Genomic DNA, 19,708 nt, shown 5'->3' on the forward strand with positions numbered 1-19,708 from the left:
AACAGGTGTAATATTAGGCTGCGACCCCAATGGTCCGGGATTCAAATTTCCCCTGTGATGAACACACTAGGTAGCCTTAGGCCGCCCATGTCGCCTCACAGCCCCCCAAATATGTAATATTGAGCTAATTGTGGCCTACCGTATAGGGTTGTTGTACAGTTTCTGGAAAAGGTTTTTGAATGCTCAGAAGTGCTAAAGATTAGAGAATTAATAAGACTATCCGTTTTTCATCACACGAGAAATTTCCGGGCTTCTCTGAGTTCCCCTCCCCCTCCCTGCCCGAGCAGTATGCTTTTTCTTCTCTCCCTCCCTCCTGTATGTGTGAAAGTGTTTTATTCTCTGGTCATTGCAAAAATGTAAGAGCCAGTTCAGACCATCAGCAGGACTTTTTCCTGATGTTACTGTTGCTGCTGGGATGTACCACGTCAGCCTCGGGGGTCAAGGAATGCTTGAACATTCCCCCATTCATGGAAAAAAATATCCCCATTTATAGGAACGTAGCACGTCAGGGGAAAGGTGGAACTTGAACCCACTTCCCTGCAATGCTGGTTTTTGCATGTGCAAAGAGATTTTTGAGAGTCAAGGCAACATTCAAAGATTCAGTTTTTCTCCCACAGACTGAAGTGGTACAGTCCGACAACAAGTCTCCTACTGATAGCGTGTTTCTGCTCTACCACTGTGGGTATTCCTCCATTCAGTGCATCGGTAACGGTTCTTGCCCCAGATGCATCCTTTGGTGCTTGACAAAGTACGAACTGGTGGTGAAGCTTTTCCCACAGAAATTGCATTTGTACGGCTTCTCCCCCGTGTGGGTCCGTTTGTGAAGCACCAGGTGCGCTTTGCAGCTGAAGCCTTTCCCACAGGCCGAGCACGTGTACGGCTTCTCCCCCGTGTGGGTCCTCTCGTGGTAGAGGAGCGCCGAGCGCTGCCGGAAGCTTTTCTCGCACGTCGAGCACTTGTACGGCCTCTCCCCTGTGTGGATCCACTTGTGCTTGACGAGGTCAGAGCTCCGGTGGAAGCTCCCCCCGCAGTCCGAGCACTTGTACGGCTTCTCGCCCGTGTGGATGCGCTCGTGTTTCACGAGGTCTGACCGCTGGTGGAAGCTCCGCCCGCAGTACGAGCACGTGTGCGGCTTGTCGCCCGTGTGGAACCTCTCGTGGACGATCAGCTTGGATCGCTGGCTGAAGCACTTCTGACAGGTGGTGCACTGGAAGGGCTTCTCCCCCGTGTGGATCCGCTCGTGCCGGGAGACGTCCGAGCTCCGGTTGAAGCTCTTCCCGCAGAAAGAGCACTTGTACGGCCAGTCACCCGTGTGGAGCCTTTCGTGTGCGATGAGTTTCGCCACCTGGCAGAAGCTCTTGTCGCACACCGAGCATTTGTAAGGGTTCGCTCCATCCGGCCCGAGAAGCCCTGTGTTTGGATTGAAAATGCCTCCGCAGTTTGAGCACAGTGACTGCTTCTCCCCAGAGGCGCTCCCTTCGCTTGCCTGGGGGGCACTTCCCTGGGACCCTTTCAGAGCCTCAGAGTTACCTTCCCTGCTCGTATCTCCGGCAGTCCCCGGCAATGACCCTTGTGGATCCGTTTGCCCGGAGCTTTTCCACACAGCGGCCTCCTCGCCTTCAGGCCCATCGTTACCTGGAATAAAGGAGAGAATCAAAACATGAGTCATTCTCTGTTTCCAGGAAGGGCAACTAATTCACAAGTGGAACACTGGCTTTCAAAAAGGTGAGAAGGGGCTGTGGTTCAGTGGCAAAGCACTGGTTTTGCATGCGGATGGTCGCCAGTTCAATCCCCACCATCATCCCCAGTCTTTTTAATAATAATAATAATAATTTTTATTTGTATCCCGCCCTCCCCGCCGAAGCAGGCTCAGGGCGGCTCACAGACATGGAAGTACCATGATTACATTTAATACATTATACGGTAAAATGCATTAAATAAATAATTAATAAAAACCATTACAGTTAAGGTGCTACAATGCGAACATATTAGATGTATATCAGATGGCTAGGTGTCATTTCAGGATTCAATCTTGCAGGCCATTTGAAAAAGGCTAGTTTTGCAGGCCCTGCAGAATTGATTATAGTCCCGCAGGGCTCGAACCTCCGCTGGTAGTTGGTTCCACCAATGAGGAGCCGTTACTGAGAAGGCCTGCTCCCGAGTTGTTTTCAATTTGGCCTCCCTTGGTCCAGGGATTTTTAAAAGATTTTGGGAGCTAGATCTTAGTGCTCTCTGGGGGATATATGGAGAGAGGCAGTCCCTAAGGTAGACAGGTCCTCGGCCATTTTTTCTGCCAGAAACACTGAAGAGTCACCGCCTGTCAGAATAGACAACAGCAGGAGTTGTTTCCTAGAAAAATAGGTGGTGGAGCTCATCCAGGGATTGTTATGCAGCTGCACCTACTATTCAGTAGACTAGGTAGGTAGGTGGGGACTCGGGAGGAGGAAGGGGAACCCTCAGAAAAGTTCAGGAAATGTGCTCCTGTGAGCTCCTGCTGAATTTAAGGCCTAGACGATAGTGAACTTGGGAGGATCATAGATAAAGAAGCTGATCAGGACTTTTTTTTTGTAGCAGGAACTCCTTTGCCTATTAGGCCACACACCACTGAGGTAGCCAGTCCTTCTGGAGCTTACAGGAGGCCCTGTACGAAGAGCCCTGCACGCTCTTGGAGGATTGGCTACCTCAGGGGTGTGTGGCCTAATAGGCAAAGGAGTTCCTGCTACCAAAAAAGGCTTATAAGTACATGAATGAACAGAAGAGTCAGCTGTGTTGTAGTGGTTAAGAGCGGGGCTTGATTCCCCACCCCTCCACATGCAGCTGTTGGTGTGACTTTGGGTCAGTCACAGCTCTCTCCGAGCTGTTTTCAGTCCCAGTTCTCTCAGAGCTCTCTCAGCCCCGCCTACCTCACAGGGTGTCTGCGGCGGGGAGAGGAAGAGAAAGGAGATTGTAAGCCGCTCTGAGACTTCAAGTGAAGGGTGGGGCATAAATCCAATCTCCTCTTCTTCTTATAAACAAACAAACTCCCTGAAGGGAAGCCTCAGTGGTCTACAGAAGCCTCATTGGTCTAAAGCAGCACTTACCCATCGAGTGGCTATCTCCTCCACCCTCTTGCTTGATTTGCCTGCCGAGCTGCCTCTGTGCATTTTCCAGTGATGCCTGGTCAGTGTCGGGGAAATTCACGGTCACTACATGGAACATCCCTGGCCCCTGAAAAAACCAGCAGGGACTAATTTAGCTAAGATCAGGTGCGAGGGAAGGAAGGAAGGGAGGGAAGGGAGGGAAGGGAGGGAAGGGAGGAAGGGAGGGAAGGGAGGAAGGGAGGAAGGGAGGGGAGGAAGGGAGGGGAGGAAGGGAGGGGAGGAAGGGAGGGGAGGAAGGGAGGGGAGGAAGGAAGGAAGGAAGGAAGGAAGGAAGGAAGGAAGGGAGGGAGGAAGGGAGGAAGGGAGGAAGGGAGGAAGGAAGGAAGGAAGGAAGGAAGGAAGGAAGGAAGGAAGGAAGGAAGGAAGGAAGGAAGGAAGGAAGCCGTTGAAATCCATAAACATAAACACAATTTCAACAGGAGGGAAGAGAGTTTAAAAATGAATGTGGCATAGCTTCTAGTCCTGAAAAACACAAAATGCCCTACATCTTACAACAGCACTACAGATAAGATCAGAATTTCAATAGCCAATCCGTATACAAAAGAACCCTCTCAGGAAAGCGGCTCCACTAACATATCCCACAAGATAATGACTCAGCCCTACTCCACTTTCCTGAGTAGATATAAATTAGCTGCTTAACATCCTCTTCTCACTTTGACCCAGAGAGAAATCGAGTTTTCTGGGTTATACCTCTGAGGATGCCAGTCACAGTTGCTGGCGAAACGTCAGGTCTCACAATGCCAAGACCTGGAAATGCCACACAGCCCGGAAAATCTACAACAACTAGTTTCCAATTTCCCTTTTAAAATAAAAAGCAGTGGTGGAGTGTGCCATCAAATCACAGGTGAACCCATAGGGTTCTCAAGGCAAGAGATATTCAGAGGTGGTCTACTACTGCCTGTCTCTGCATCCTGGCCCTGGTATTCCTTGGAGGTCTCCCATCCAAAAGCTAGCCAGGGCTGATCCTGCTTAGCTTCCGAGAACTGACAAGATCAGGCTAACCTGGGTTATCCAGGTCGGGGCAAAATAGTAAGTATTTACTCAAAATAAAGATAACTTGAACACAAAATATGAAGTACCTCAAAGCACGCGATGTAGTAAAATCTAATCCTTCTGCAAGCATGCAAGATGTCCATCACAGGCACCACTCTTCCACTCCAGCAATGAAAACATGACTCACAGATAATTGCAGGTTTGGTCTGCTTTCTTTTATTGTCTGGCTAAAAGTGTTGGGATTTTCCACCCCCCTTCTGTCTGAGAACGTGGAGGAGAGCCAAGGATAGTCAGAAACAAAGGGGCCAACGACCTGATCTTATAACATTTTTATTTGAAAACAACAATGGGAAGGTGAGGAAGAATTAACTGGGTCGGACTTTTGTTGTCCATCTCCTGGCTGACCAACAAATGAACATACAAAGCTACCTTATCAGACCATCAAAATTATCTCCTCACACTGGCACTCAAATGTCCAGGGTCTCAGGCAGAGGTCTTTCACATCACCTCCTGCCTGATTCTTTTAACTGGAGATGCCAGGGATTCAACCTGGGACCTTCTGCATGCCAAGCAGATGCTCTATCACTGAGCTGCAGTCCCTCCCAAGCTAGGTGGGCTACCAGTCTAACTTGGAATGAGGCAGCTTTACTAAAGGATGTTAAGTGTCATCCATTCTGGATGGGGTTGCACTCCCCTTGAATTAACAGGACTGTAGACTAGGTAAGGGGGTGCTCTTGGGCCATGGCTCAGTGGTAGAGCATCTGCTTGGCATGCAGAAGGTCCCAGGTTCAATCTCTGGCATCTCCAGTTAAAAGGACCAGGCAGTAGGTGAGGTGAAAGACCTCAGCCTGAGATCCTGGAGAGCTGCTGCCAGTCTGAGTAGACAATACTGACCTACTGACAATACAGACCAGTAGTCTGATTCAGTATAAGGCAGCTTCATGTGTGTTCATATGAAACAAAGGTCTACTGCTAAGCAGGTGGCAGCTGTGACCATGAGTGCTTTTTACCAGCATTGACTGGTTAGCCAGCTGTGGCCTTCCCTGGGCAGAAAAGATCTGGCCACCGTGGTGTATACCCTGGTTACACCTATATTAGATTACTCCAGGGCTTTTTTTGTAGCAGGAACTCCTTTGCATATTAGGCCACACCTCCCTGATGTAGCCAATCCTCCTGGAGCTTACAATAGGCCCTGGAATAAGAGCCCTGTAAGCTCTTGGAGGATTGACTGCATCAGGAGTGTATGGCCTAATATGCAAAGGAGTTCCTATTACAAAAAAGTCCTGGATGACTCAGATGCAGTCTGCATGGGGCTGTCCCTGAAAAGCATTTGGAAACTTCAGAAGGCTGCAGCCAGAATGCTGACTGGAGTGTGATGGGGCAGGGGGCATATCACTCCACTCTTGGTCAGTCTACAGCAGCTCCCAGTTTGTTTCCAGGATCCATTTAAGGCCCTGGTCTTGACTTTCAAAACTCTTACGGTTTGGGACCAACCAGAGTAGACTTCTAGCAGGAGCTCCTTTGCATATTAGGCCACACCCTCCCAATGTAGCCAATTCTCCAAGAGCTTACAAGATTGGCTGCATCAGGAGTTTGTGGCCTAATATGCCGGTTTGAAGAAGGCATTTGTCTCTTCAAATTGCTTCTCCAAGCCAAGCCAGCATTTGAAGTTAAAACTGCTTTCTTTCTGCCTCTCCCTCCCCCCATCTATTTTCCTTCCTTCCTTCCTTCCTTCCTTCCTTCCTTCCTTCCTTCCTTCCTTCCTTCCTTCCTTCCTTCCTTCCTTCCTTCCTTCCTTCCTCTGATGCTTATTCTATGTAACTCTTATGTTAAGCAAGTTTGGCCATCCCTGGCCCATAATAAAACACCCTCACCTTCTGTTCCTGCCTGCCGTCCTCTCGTTGCCTCAGAAGATAGTCTTCCGCCAGGGCTACCGCTTGACTGCAGGTCTCCGGGCTACCTTCCCTGACCCAGTTCTCCATTTCTGGAGGCAGGATGGTCAAGAACTGCTCCAGGATCAGCAGCTCCAAGATCCGTTCCTTGCTGTGCCTCTCTGGCTTCAGCCACTGGTGGCACAGCTCCCACAGACGGCTGCAAACTTCTCGGGGCCCCTCGACCTCCTGGTAGACAAACTGCCTGAAGTGTCGGCGCTGCACCTCTGCACTGATAGCGTCCTCGCACCCCACCTCCTCCTTCACTTTCCTCAACTCTCTGCCACTTCTAGAATCTGGCCTGCTGTTGGTTTGCTGGGTGGTTCCGTCAAAAGCCGGCAGTGAGTGGATAAATGGTCCTTCCGCGGGATGCTGGGCAGCGGACGTGGACCCCTCAAAATGAACCATGGGGGCTTTCATGTCCCCCCATGGTGTGCCCCCTGGGAGTTCCCTGGTTCCCCATCCTACCTGAGGTGGCTGTACCCCCCCAAGGAAATCATGCCACTGAGCCTCCCACTGCTGAGTCGAAAGCCCGTCCTCCGGTTCCTGTTTAATATGCAGCGGTGTTCTCCATCGCGGGCACTGCCCGGCTGTCCCCGAGTGGGCGGCGTGAGGGTCTTCTCTCCTCTCCTCCAATCTCAGCTCTGGCTTCAGATCTTCTGGGTCCTCGTCCTCCATTTTCATGGTGGTGTTCACCCCTTGGTCTACCACAGTCGGGAACTGAAGGCCCAGGGCTGATGAATCCCCTCGCTTGGCGGCCATTTTCTTTCCGTAACAGATGGTCTCAGCTGGTTGTGATGTTGGCTCTCACTGAAGAAGGAATGGGCAGGCCACCAGCTGTTGATTTTTTAAATTGTAAATTGTGGTTACATCACTGTGTGATTTTTTAAGTGTAAATTGTAGTCACATCACAATGGAACAGGGTGTTCAAGGGAGTTCCCTCAGTGAATGTTTTTCTCCCTCACGGGGGCTCTGGAGGAACTTGTGTCACACAGATATGGATGATCTATTCAGTCAGTAAAGGCATTTTTTTCCCTGGGAAGAAGAAGAAATTGAAAAGACATCTGAGAAAACGTATAGAACTAAATCATGGGTTTCTGCAGTCATCTTTTGGGCTGGCCTCTTCATTATATTTCTCCAGCTCTGCCATATCTAGGGTTGCCAATCCCCAAGTGCGTCAAACACAATAAGAAACCACAACGTACAGATGATTAGAAACTAGCAAAACGCTGTGTGAAATGCATTTCAAGTAATCATGCTATAGCCGTTCAAACTGTTCTTCATTTGCTTACTATGAGTGTAATTCATAAATTCATAACTCGTAACATTTCAGTCAAAATCATAGTCCAAAGTTCATAAATCCACCTAAAGTGAAATCCAATCCTGGATGCTTGAAATCAAAAAAGGTACCAGCTCCTGCTGTATTCACAATATCCAGATGCAGGTATTCATAGCAGCACTTCCTGTTTTCCGTTAGGCAGCAGTCCTTTATCCAACCGGTGCGGCGACGCCAGAATCGTATCGCCGCACCGGCTGGATAAAGGATAAGGGCTTTGGGGGGGGGGGCACACTGTTTTTTGAGGCAGGGCACCAAATTTGCAGCATAGCATCTGGCGCCTCTCCTCAAAACACCCTCCAGGTTTCAAAAAGATTGGACCAGGGGGGTCCAATTCTGTGAGTCCCAGAAGTAGGTGCCCCTATCCTTCGCTATTCCCAAGGGAGGGAAGGCATTTCAGTGCAGTCCCTCTAAATGTGATGGCCAGAACTCCCTTCGGAGTTCAATTATGCTTGACACAACCTTGCTCCTGGCTCCACCCCCAAAGTCCCCAGATATTTCTTGAATTGAACCTGGCAACTCTAGCCATGACCATTCTGAGGTAAGACAACCAGAGCTGTGCCTAGTACAACTGCAGCAGGAAGTAGGCCATTATAATCAGACAAGAACCACCACAGGAATCTAGAAATCCCGAATTAGGGGAACCAGGAGCCGGAGTCACAGAATATTGGAAGATTTCTCCACGTAGAACAGGGCTGTTATTAAACATTTTACGATCACAGTTGTCGGCAACTAGTTTATGGTCTTTGGATCAAAAGTCTGTTGCTACACGTTTTACGACCTAAAGCTGTGTGACTTGAAAAACATGACCTTAACCAGTCTCGCATGTAGGTCTGTAAATTAAACAAAAAAAATGGCCGATGTTTGCTTTGTTTCCTGGTCTCTGAATCAAAGGGAGAATTTAGAGTCCCCGGCTCCATGTCTACCTGGGCGTTTGCTCTTCCGTGACAAAGGAATCGCAGGCTCATGTCGGACAGCTTTATGCTCTAAGTGGATAATCCCCTCCCCTGACATTTTAGGACCTTGTCCTTCTGTTCAGGAGTGAAGACGAGGGACAGGCCAAGCTCACCCAATCAGCTTAACGATTTTGTTTTAAACTGGGTTGGGCTTTGACAACAATTTTTATTCAGTTGCGAGCCAGCTTTCTGCATTCAGAGAAACAGATCTAGAGTTAAGAGCATTGGAGGATCAAGTTTTAGAACTACTATTTTGTTAGCTGGAATTCTGACCCAGTTTGGTGGGCACAGCCACAAAATGGCTGAAGAAGTGAGCAGTGGCTCGTGAAAGCTTTTGAGAAGGTTCCACATACTATCCTTGTTGACAAGTTGGTAAAATACGATTTGGATCCTGTTACTGGTGGATCTGTAACTGGCTGACAGATTGCACCCAAAGAATGCTTGTGAATGGTTTCTCATGTGTGCGGACTCTTATCTGGGAGAACTGGGTTTGATTCCCCACTCCTCCACTTGCAGCTGCTGGAATGGTCTTGAGTCAGCCATAGCTCTCGTAGGAGTTGCCCTTAAAAGGGCAGCTGATGCAAGAACTCTCTCAGCCCCACGCACCTCACAGGGTGTCTGTGGGGGGGGGGGAGGAAATAAAGGAGGTTGTGAGCCAATGTGAGACTCTGAGATTCAGAGTATAGGGCGGGATATAAATCCAATATCGTCTTCTTCTTCTTCTCCTCATCCTCTTGGAGAGGAGTGACAAGTGGAGCGCCTCAAGGATCTGCCCTGGGACATGTTTTGTTTAATATCTTTATAAATGATTTGGATGAAGGAATAGAGGGAATGCTTATTAAATTGGCAGATGATATTAAATTGGGAGGGGCAGCAAATACAGTAGAAGACAGAGACAGGCTGGAAAACTGGGCTGAAACCAATAAAATGAATTTAACAGGGATAAATGTAAAGTTCTGACTTTAAGTAGGAAAAACCAAATGCATAATTATAGGATGGGGGAGACTTGTCTTGGCAGTAGTATGTGCAAATAGGATCTAGGGGTCTTAGTGCAGCATACATTGAACGTAAGTCAGCAGTGGGATGCAGTAGCTAAAAGGGCAAATGTGATTTTGAGCTGTATCAACAGAAGTATATTGTTCAGATCATGCAAAGTGATGGTATCATTTTACTCTGTTCTGGTTAGACCTCACCTGGTATTCAGTTGTGGCCACCTCAACTTAAGAAGGATATTGACAAACTGGAAACATGTCCAGAGGAGGACAGCAAAGACGGTGAGAGGTCTGGAGACGAAGTCCTATGAGGAAAGCCTGAAGGAGCCTGGAGAGGAGACGACTAAGAGGTGATATGATCACCATCTGCAAGTACTTGAAGGGCTGTCATAGAGAAGATGGTGCAGAGTTGTTTGCTATGGTCCCAGAAGGTCAGACAAGACCCCATGGGTTGAAATTAAACCAAAAGAGATTTAACTAAACATTCGGAAGAACGCCCTGATAGAATGGTTCCTCAGTGGAACAGGCTTCCTTGGGAGATGGTGGGCTCTCCTTCTTTGGAGTTTTTTTTTAGCAGAGGCTAGATGGCCTGGTGTAACAAACACTAAATTGAGCAGACTTCGGAGGATGGTGGAACACAGGAGGGCCTGGGGTGACTTTGTCCATGGGGTCTCAAAGAGTCGGACTCGACTGTGCAACTGAACAACAGATGGCCACCTGACAGCAATGCTGATTCTGTGAACTTAGGTAGATCATGAGAAGGAGGGCAGGAAGGCTTATATCAGTGCTTAGATCTTGTGGCTCTTTCTTTCATGTCCAGGGAACGCTGTTCACCACTATGGAGTCAGGCAGCAGTTTTTCTCCAGATCAGTTTGGCCAGGGATCCTAGAGGGTTTTTTTGGGGGGGGGGCATCTTCTGGACATGGAGCGGGTGTCGCTGGGGTTGTGGGCAGAGATATTTATGAGTTTCCTGCATTGTCCAAGGGGTTGGACTAGATGACCCTGGAGGTCCCTTCCAACTCTATGATCCTATGATTCACTCCACCCAGGGGGGAAACGGTCCTTCAGTAATACAGCTCCCCTTAATTCATTTCAATCACTTCTGTTTCTGCCAAATAAACATCCATGGTGGTTTACAAAATTAATTGCATGGTTCTCCTTGTTCCATCCTTCCGAGGTCGGTAAAATGAGTCCCCAGCTTGCTGGGGGGAAAGTGTAGATGATTGGGGAAGACAATGGCAAACCACCCCGCAAAAAGTCTGCCGTGAAAACGTTGTGAAAGCAGCGTCACCCCAGAGTCGAAAACGACTGGTGTTTGCTCAGGGGACCTTTCCTTTACCGTTTTTCCCCTCGTTAGGCCATTAAGGATTACTGGAACGGGTTTACAAAATCAGAAGTGACCAAATAGTAAAACCTCCACCGAAGTGGTGAAACTGATTTTGGGATCTGCTCAGTTCAGACTGCAAATGATGGCTTGCTGAATTCAATGCTTATGTTAAAATTTTAAGGTTTTTAAATGTTTTAACTTTTAAATGTAATAATTTTGAACTCTGTTTTATTGTTTTATTGGTTGTTGTGAGCCACCCTGAGCCACTTTGTGGGAAGGGCGGGATATAAGTTATAGAATAAATAAATAAATAAATAAATAAATAAATAAATAAATAAATAAATAAATAAATAAATGCACCACAGTAAAATAATAATAATAATAATTCCTCTGCATGCAGAAAACTAGTGCTTCAGAGAGAACCATCTAGAGATCTCTTGCTATTTACAATTGCTCTCCAGATGATCAAGATCAGGTTCCCTGGAGGAAAACTGCTGCTTTGGAGGGTAGACTTTATGGCATTCTACCCCTCCTTTCCCCAAACTCACCCTCTCCAAGCTCCACCCCCAAAATCTCCAGGTATTTCCCAACCCAGAGTTGGCAACCCTAGCATATGAACATAGGAAGTTGTCTTATACCAAATCAGGCCATTGGTCCATCAAGGCCAGTAATGTTTACTCTGATTGGCAGTGGCTCTCCAGGGTCTCAGGGTAGAGGGCTTTCATATCACCAGTTTGGTGTAGTGGTTAAGAGTGTGGACTCTTATCTGGGAGAACCGGGTTTGATTCCCCACTCCTCCACTTGCACCTGCTGGAATGGCCTTGGGTCAGCCATAGCTCTGGCAGAGGTTGTCCTTGAAAGGGCAGCTGCTGTGAGAGCCCTCTCCAGCCCCACCCACCTCACAGGGTGTCTGTTGTGGGGGAGGAAGGTAAAGGAAATTGTGAGCCGCTCTGAGACTCTTCGGAGTGGAGGGCGGGATATAAATCCAATATCTTCTTCTTCTTCAATTGCCTGATCCCTTTTAGATGTTGGGGATTTAACCTGGAACCATCTGCACTTGACAGATGCTCTACCGCTTAGCCACGGTCCCCTGATGAACCTGCCTTTTACTGAGTTAGGCCCTCGGCTCTGCTTCATCCTTTCAACTGGAGATGCTGGGAACTGTTCATTCGGGGGTGTCAAACATGTGGCCTGGGGGCCAAAAGAGGCCCCTGGAGGGCTCCTATCAGGCCCCCGAGCAACTGGCTGTCATCTGTTTCCTTCTCCCTCTCTCTTGCTTCCTTCTGCATCACAGCTTGCTCTGCAAGAATTGCTCAATGACACAGGAGCTACAGAGCAAAGCCTCTGTTTTCTCCATTGGCTGAGGCTCCTCCCTTGGAGAGGAATAGCTTGCTTTGCCAGGCTCTCTCAATCGCACAGCAGAACTACTGAGCCAAGCCTCTCTTCCATTTATTGGCTGAGGCTCCTCTCTCTCCTGGTCCCCTGGGGAAGGAAGGAAAGAGCCAGAGCTTCCTTTGCCCAGTCCCTTGGATCCCATGGGATACATACAAAGAAAACACCTTTGAGATCGAGCGCTGATGTTTTAAGCATGCTTTAAGGATTTTTTTTTAAAATATTTAATTGCATTTGTCTGTCTCCTTTATAAAGTTTATATTTCTGCTACCTAATCTTAAATAGGTACACACATGACCTGGCCCAACATGGCCCAGCCCAGCAAGCCCTCATTTATGTTAGATCCGGCTCTCATAACAAATGAGTTTGACACCCCTGTGTTAATCTGTCTGCAACAGCAAAAAACAGCAAGAGTCCAGCGGCACCTTAAAGATTAACAACATTTGTGGCACTGTACAAGCTTTCATGAGCCACTGCTCACTTTTCCCAATTGAGAATTGACTTGCAAAAAGCCCATCAACCGCCTGCCATAGAAGAAGAAGAACTGAAGAAGAATTGCAGATTTATGCCCCGCCCTTCTCTCTGAATCAGAGACTCAGAGCGGCTTACAATCTCCTATATCTTCTCCCCCCCCCCCCCGCAACAGACACCCTGTGAGGTGGGTGGGGCTGAGAGGACTCTCCCAGCAGCTGCCCTTTCAAGGACAACTCCTACAAGAGCTATGGCTAACCCGAGGCCATTCCAGCAGGTGCAAGTGGAGGAGTGGGGAATCAAACCCGGTTCTCCAGATAAGAGTCCACACACTTAACCACTACACCAAACTGGCTCTAAATTTAACCACTACACCAAACTGGCCATACATTTTGTTAGTCTTTAAGGTGCTTCTGGACTCTCACTCTTTTCCACTGCTAATAATTTTAGACTTCAGTAAGTAGATTCAGTATTGCAGATGCAACCATTAGTGAGTAAATAGTCAAAGGAGGACTGCGCGGAGAAAAGTTAGATTAACCTGAAGCAAAACACTGCAGTCCATTCTGATAGATGCTGTGTGTGGAAGTATACATCTGGTGACCACATGGTTGCCAACCTCCAGGTGGGGCCTGGAGTCTCCAGACTACAGTGATCCGTTTCCCTCAAGGAAATGGGAACTCTGGAGGGTGGACTCTCTGGCATCACTCCCTTCTTTCCAAATCTTGCCCTCTCCAGGCTCTACTCGGAATTTCCCAATCTGGAGTTGGGAACCGCAAGAGCACAGCAGAAGAACTAAGGAACTGAGCCGTGATCCAGGGAGTTGTACTGGCTCAAACCTCTTCTCTGCTACAAGCTCACCCTTTCTCAGCTTCAATTCTTGCAGAAACAATATTGATATAATATTGATTTTTTAAAAAAAGATAAATGTTTATAAGCTACATAGAAGAGTACCATATACTGGAGAAAAAATAGAAAAGGGAAGATCCAGTTTTGAGAGTTCATTGTGCCAATGCACATTACGCCATTCTGTCAACAAACTACGTGAATTCTTTTGTCTTTCAAGAGTCTATATAAAGAATGTCAAACAAAGCAATCGCCCAAAGCGATTGAACTGAACAGAAACAACATGGGAAGAAGCCTCTTTTCAATGGGCAGCGATACTCCTTGCAACCATTAAGGAGTTTAGAATCAGTTCAATAACTATGCCGCAGCATTCTGACCACATAACAAAATTGCTTGGATCTGAAGGGATAGGATCTTCCGTCATTTCTCAAAATGAAACTCAGAACTTGCAACGAAAATGCTTGAACAAGAGTCACAGGTCAAAATTTACAGAATGCCTTGGGGGAGGGCTTTAATACCTTCAGCAAACACTGGACTATACAATATGAATTATATATGAGATACACACACACACTATGTATAATATATACAGTATGGTTCTTTCACACATATTGTGTGGCTCTCGAAGCCCCCACTACCCCGTCGGCTGGCTTGGAGAAGGCATCTGTCTCCAAGCCAGCCAGCAGCTTGGAGAATACATTTAAAGTTGCTTTCTTTCCACCTCTCCCTCCCTGTCTTGAGTTTCTCAAATATCTGATGTTAATTCTATGTGGTTCTTACATTAAGCAAATTTGGCCACCTCTGATATACAATATATGTTATACACAATGTGAATATTATGTTGGTCTATTTTACAGGGCTGTTGTTGGGATTTCAGTAAGATAACTGTCTATGAATCACTCCAGAATCAGTAAATGTTACCATTTTCTTCTATTTTTTAAAGCTATGACCAGATAGCAGTCAGTGAACTGCAGATGGACAACTGGCCAATTTCTGACAGCAAAAATTGGGATGTGGGAAAGCAAACTAATTAAGATGATAGCTTAAAAAAACTTTATGAAACTCTCTAAAAACCCCAAATTGTGAACCTTTGGAGCAGGTACTCTTTCTTAGTTAGAATCACAGAGCTGGAAGGGGCCACACAGGCCATCTAGTCCAACCCCCTGCTCAATGCAGGATCAGCCTAGAGCAGGCGTGTCAAACTCATTTGTTATGAGGGCCAGATCTAACATAAATGAGACCTTGCCAGGCAAGGCTGTGTCAGGCTGGGCCACGTGTGTACTTATTTAAGATTAGACAACAGAGATATAAACTTTATAAAGGACACAGACAAACACAATTTTTTTAAAAAAAACTTAAAATAAAACATGTTTAAAACATTAACACTCATTGGTCTTAAAGGAGCTTTCTTTATGGATAGTGCCAGCTGAAGTAATAAAAATAACACCTGAGACAGGTGAAGAAAAGTGGTTGTCATACAATCAACTATTAAAAATTCAAAGTGGCAAAATAGAACTGAAAACTGCTGAAGAGTTGAATCATAAATATGATTGGTTTCAAATGCAACAAATAAAGAGCTTGGTGGAGAATGACATTAAAACTGAAGGAATAAGAAAAGAGCAAACAGAAATGGAAAAAGTTCTGCTTGGAGACAATGATAGATTAATTTCAAAAGTATATAAATTACTTCTACAAGGGTCTACAGAAGATGAAGTAGTGAAATCTCAAATGGTTAAATGGGCAATTAATGTAAACAAAGAAATACAGATGGAAACTTGGGAATATTTGTGAAAGAACTCTATGAAACTTTCAACATGTCAGAGTATTAAAGAAAATTGTTTTAAGATGATGTATAGATGGTATAATAATAAGATGCAGGACAGGTGTTGGAAATGCAGAAAGCATGAAGGTTTTTTCTACCATATGTGGTGGACTTGTGAAAAAGCTAAAATGTTTTGGCAGATGATTCAGCAAGAAATTTCTAAGATTTTGGGATATGAATTTAACAAAGTTGCAGAGACTTTTCTGTTGGGATTACAAATGGAAAAATTTCCAAAAGAAGATAGAACTTTAATCTGGTACTTGCTCTCAGCTGCTAGGACATTGTATGCACAGTTGTGGAAGCAAGAAAAAATACCAGAGAAATGGCACTGGATTGTAAAAGTTATGACATGGAGTGAAATGGATAAGTTAACAAGAACTTTAAGAGACTATGATTTAGAAGTATTTAAGATGGAGTGGAAGAAGTTCAGAAGATATGTAGAAAAAGAATGGAAGATAAAAGGACATTGGACAATCTTTGATCATGATTAAGTATAAGTGGGAGGAGGTTATGAATTTTGGTTCTTATTAATTAGGGGTACCTTTTATAATGATATTTTGATTACAGTACACCGGCGGGGGTCAAGTAATGGGGTAGGGGTAGGTAGAAAGTAATATATGGGATAGAGAAAAAAGTAATTATTAATGATATAAGAAACTGAATATATTGCCATATGTTACTAAAAAAAATTGTTTGGAAAAAAAAGGAGCTTTCTTTGTATCTCCCCTTTGCGATCCAGGGAACTGGGCAAAGGAAGCTCTAGTTTTTTCCTTCCTTCCCCAGGGGAGCAGGAGGGGAAGGAGCCTCAGCCAAGAGAAAGAAGAGAGGCTACCAGCTCTGCTATGCAACTGAGAGCGCCTGGCAAAGCAAGCTCTGCCTCCCTCCCTTCCTCCCCAAGGGAGGCGCCTCAGCCAATGAAGAAGATAGAGGTTTTGCTCTGTAGCTCTTGTGCGATTGAGCAAGCCTGGCAAAACAAGCTGTGATGCAGAAGGAAGCAAGAGAGAGGGAGAAGGAAGCAGACGGCAGCCAGTTGCTCGGAGGCCTGATAGGAGCCCTCCTGATTCGGCCCCTGGGCTGCATGTTTGACAACCCTGGCCTAAAGCATCCCTGGCAAGTGTTCATCCAGTAGCTGCTTGAAGGCTGCCAGTGAGGGGGAGCTCCCCACCTCCCTAGGTTCTCTATGGCAAAATCAGTAGAAAAGGGCAAGAGTCCAGGATCACCGTAAAGACAAGCAAAATTGGGGACAAGGTAAGAGCTTTCGTGAGTCATTGCTCATTTCTTCAGAATCAGCGCTTCAGTGAGCAGTGACTCACAAAAGCTCCTCTTCTGCCACAGATGTTGTTAGTCTTTAAGGTGCTCCTTGACTCTTTGCTCTTTTCTACTGCTACAGACAGACTAACATGGCGACCCATCTTGATCTAGTACCTAAATTGCTACTCATATTAAGTATACCTTTAGTTGTTTATTTTACCTCATTTAGAAACCACAAACCAAAGCAGCTTGCTTCGTTCTCCTCTCCTCCCATTTTATCCTCACAACAGCCCTTTGAGGCAGGTTAGGCTGAGCGTTTGTGACTGACTCAAAGCCAGAGCTTCCATGTCAGAGCAGGGATTCAAACCAGGGTCTCCCAGGTCCTAGTTTGACACTTTAATCCAGGGGTGGCTGAACTATGGTTCAGGAGCCGCATGACGCTCTTTCACACATATTGTGTGGCTCTCAAAGTCCCCATTGCCTGGCTTGCAGAAGGTATTTGTCTTTTTAAATTACCTACTTCTCCAAGCCAAGGCCAGCTAGTGGCTTGGAGAAGTAACTGAAAGTTGCTTTCTTTTCACCTCTCTCTCTGTCCTCCCTCTCCCTATTCTATTTGTTTTCCTTCCTTCCTATTTTGCGACTCTCAAACATCTGATGTTCATGCCTTGTGGCTCTAAAGCATCTGACGTTTATTCTGCGTGGCTCTTATGTTAAGCTCTTTTTTAAAAAAAATAGGGAGAGAGACAATGTGAAATTCCTGGGACGCCTGCCTGACATTACAGCTTGAAGACACGCAGAGAGATAAACTGTTTATTGCTGGTGCTACAACTGCTGCCTTGAACACGCAGGGAAAACTTTCTTCAACAAAATCAGCCCTTCGTCTCTGGAGGTCAGCCCGGTCTCTTGTGACGGACAGTGGCTCTCCAAAGCCCCTGTTTCCACAAGGCTACGTGAGCCTTTTAACTGGAGATGCTGGGACTGAACTGGGGGAACTTCTGCATGCAGCACGCCAGCTCTTACACTGAAGCCTTTGCCGGTGATTCCTGATCTGCCCGGGAGGGAGGGAGGTGGCTCGAAACATTTACACACTGAATATTTAAAGAAGAAACTGCATCTTTGCAGACCGTCTCTTTTCACTGCCTGCTAGGATTCAGCCCTGTTCTTTGCAGACTACCTGGCACCTGCTGACGGCAAAGATTTGTGCAAGATCGACAGTCTCAGATCTAGAAAAACAACATCCTGTCCCTTTAAAAGAGGCTTAATGGAATCTCTTTTACCAGGTGATGCTATTAATCTCCGTGCCAGCAAAAGCTTCAGCTACCCATTTCCACACATTAAGCTTCTATTAAAGGGACATTTTTCCTCTCCAGGTTGTTGGCAACCCACAGGTCCCCATCCTTGTCTTGTTATGCCTTTCATTTATAATATGTCAAAGACCAGAACCCTTACATTTTAACTTTTAAATACATAGGGTTGCCAATCCCCAGGTGGGGGCAGGGGAACCCCGGTTTGAAGGCCCTCACCTTGATCAGGGTCATCAGAAAGCGGGGGGGGGGGAATGTCTCCTGGGCACTCCATTATTCCCTGTGGAGACCAATTCCCATAAGTATAATGGAGAATTGATCTGTGGGCATCTAAGGCTCAGAGTGGGGGGGGGGGAGGCTGGTTTTTGAGGTAGAGGCACCACATTTGCAGCATAGTATCTGATGCCTCTCCTCAAAACACCCTCCAAGTTTCGACAGGATTGGGCCAGAAGTTCCAATTTTATGAGACCCAAAAGAAGGTGCCCCTATCCTTCATTATTTCCAAAGTAGGGAAGGTGTTTAAAAGGTGTGTGGTCCCCTTAAATGTGATGGCCAGAACTCCCTTTGGAGTTCAATTATGCTTGTCACAACCTTGCTTCTGCCTCCACCCCCAAAGTCCCCAGATATTTCTTGAATTGGACTTGGCAACCCTTTTGTTGCTCAGTTGCACAGTCGAGTCCGATGCTTTGTGACCCCATGGACCAAGTCATGCAAGGCCCTCCTGTCTTTCGCCATCCTCCGAAGTCTGCTATAAATACACAATTTGGGGGTGCACATACACTTGTGTGTACATCTGCTGCCTGAGGATTCACTTCACGCATGGGATGAAGCTTAGAAAACGTAGAAAACAAGGAATCAGCTTTCAGGATAGCTCAAGACCCCTTTTGTGCAGTGCTGTGCCCGACTCCATAGCTAGGACTGTCAGCCTTGGAAATTCTAGGAGGTCTGAGAGTAAACTAGAGAGGGACCTCAGCCATGTATATAATGACATAGAGGTCTCTCTTCAAAGCTGCCGTTTTCTTCAGGGGAACCAATCTCTTCATAAGAACATAAGAGAACATAAGAGAAGCCATGTTAGATCAGGCCAATGGCCCATCCAGTCCAACATTCTGTGTCACACAGCGGCCAAATATATATATATATATATACACACACACACACACACACACACACTGTGGCTAATAGCCACTGATGGACCTCTGCTCCATATTTTTATCTAACCCCTTCTTGAAGGTGGCTATGCTTGTGGACGCCACCACCTCCTGTGGCAGTGAATTCCACATGTTAATCACCCTTTGGGTGAAGAAGTACTTCAAGGAGATCGGTTGTGATTCCAGGCTCTACCTAGAGCAGGAGTGGCCAACGGTAGCTCTCCAGATGTTTTTTGCCTACAACTCCCATCAGCCCCAGCCATTGGCCACGCTGGCTGGGGCTGATGGGAGTTGTAGGCAAAAAACCATCTGGAGAGCTACCATTGGTGCTCCTACCCGCTGCTAATCTGCTGGAATCTGCAAAGCCCAGATAACCTTTGGTCTGATCGGGCAAGGCTTTCAGCACCCACGCAGAACCACAGGAGAGCTTCAATTGCAATGAATTCCCCAGTGTGCACTTTTAGGGTCACTATAAATCAGAAACCACGCACACAATCTTAAAACAGCAAGGTGGGCTAGAGCTATAGGCAAGGCCACAGTGATAGACAGACAGACAGACAGATAGATATTAAAATGTGGAATTGGCTGCCAGAGGATGTAGTGATGGCCACAGGAGTAAACAGTTTTTAAAAGAGATGAAACATTAATGGAGGATAAGTCTGTCAAGGGCTGCTAGCCATGGTGGACTGAGGGGAGCCTCCATATTCAGAGGCAGTAATCCTCTGAATCCCAGAGCCAGGAGGTCACATCAGGGGAAGACCTGTTGTTGGCTGTCCAGAGGAACTGGTTGGCTACTGTG

At 46.6% G+C, this 19,708-nt stretch overlaps 1 protein-coding gene across 1 annotated transcript; it reads right to left on the reverse strand.

Annotated features, from left to right (window-relative positions):
* Nucleotides 1-300: 300 nt before the first annotated feature.
* LOC132571177 (zinc finger protein 436-like) lies at nt 301-7,019 on the reverse strand. The gene is made up of 3 exons (XM_060237871.1): nt 6,008-7,019; nt 3,081-3,207; nt 301-1,635 (listed from the first exon to the last, which is right to left on the reverse strand). Exons 1-3 carry the CDS (start codon nt 6,824-6,826, stop codon nt 695-697), a joined length of 1,887 nt encoding a protein of 628 aa, XP_060093854.1. The 5' UTR covers nt 6,827-7,019; the 3' UTR covers nt 301-694.
* Between the last annotated feature and the right edge of the window lie 12,689 nt (nt 7,020-19,708).

Source organism: Heteronotia binoei, chromosome 5 (assembly GCF_032191835.1).
Source record: "Heteronotia binoei isolate CCM8104 ecotype False Entrance Well chromosome 5, APGP_CSIRO_Hbin_v1, whole genome shotgun sequence".
Classification (NCBI taxonomy): domain Eukaryota; kingdom Metazoa; phylum Chordata; class Lepidosauria; order Squamata; family Gekkonidae; genus Heteronotia; species Heteronotia binoei.

Bases quoted from the DNA above. Each gene is read 5' to 3' on its own strand.
- LOC132571177 (XM_060237871.1), bottom strand. From the start codon at position 6,826: ATGGCCGCCAAGCGAGGGGATTCATCAGCCCTGGGCCTTCAGTTCCCG. The intron at 3,208-6,007 runs GTGAGGGTGTTT...TGGTTTTTTCAG, and splicing joins ACGGCAGGCAGGAACAGAAG to GGGCCAGGGATGTTCCATGT. The intron at 1,636-3,080 runs GTAAGTGCTGCT...CCTTTATTCCAG, and splicing joins AGGAGATAGCCACTCGATGG to GTAACGATGGGCCTGAAGGC.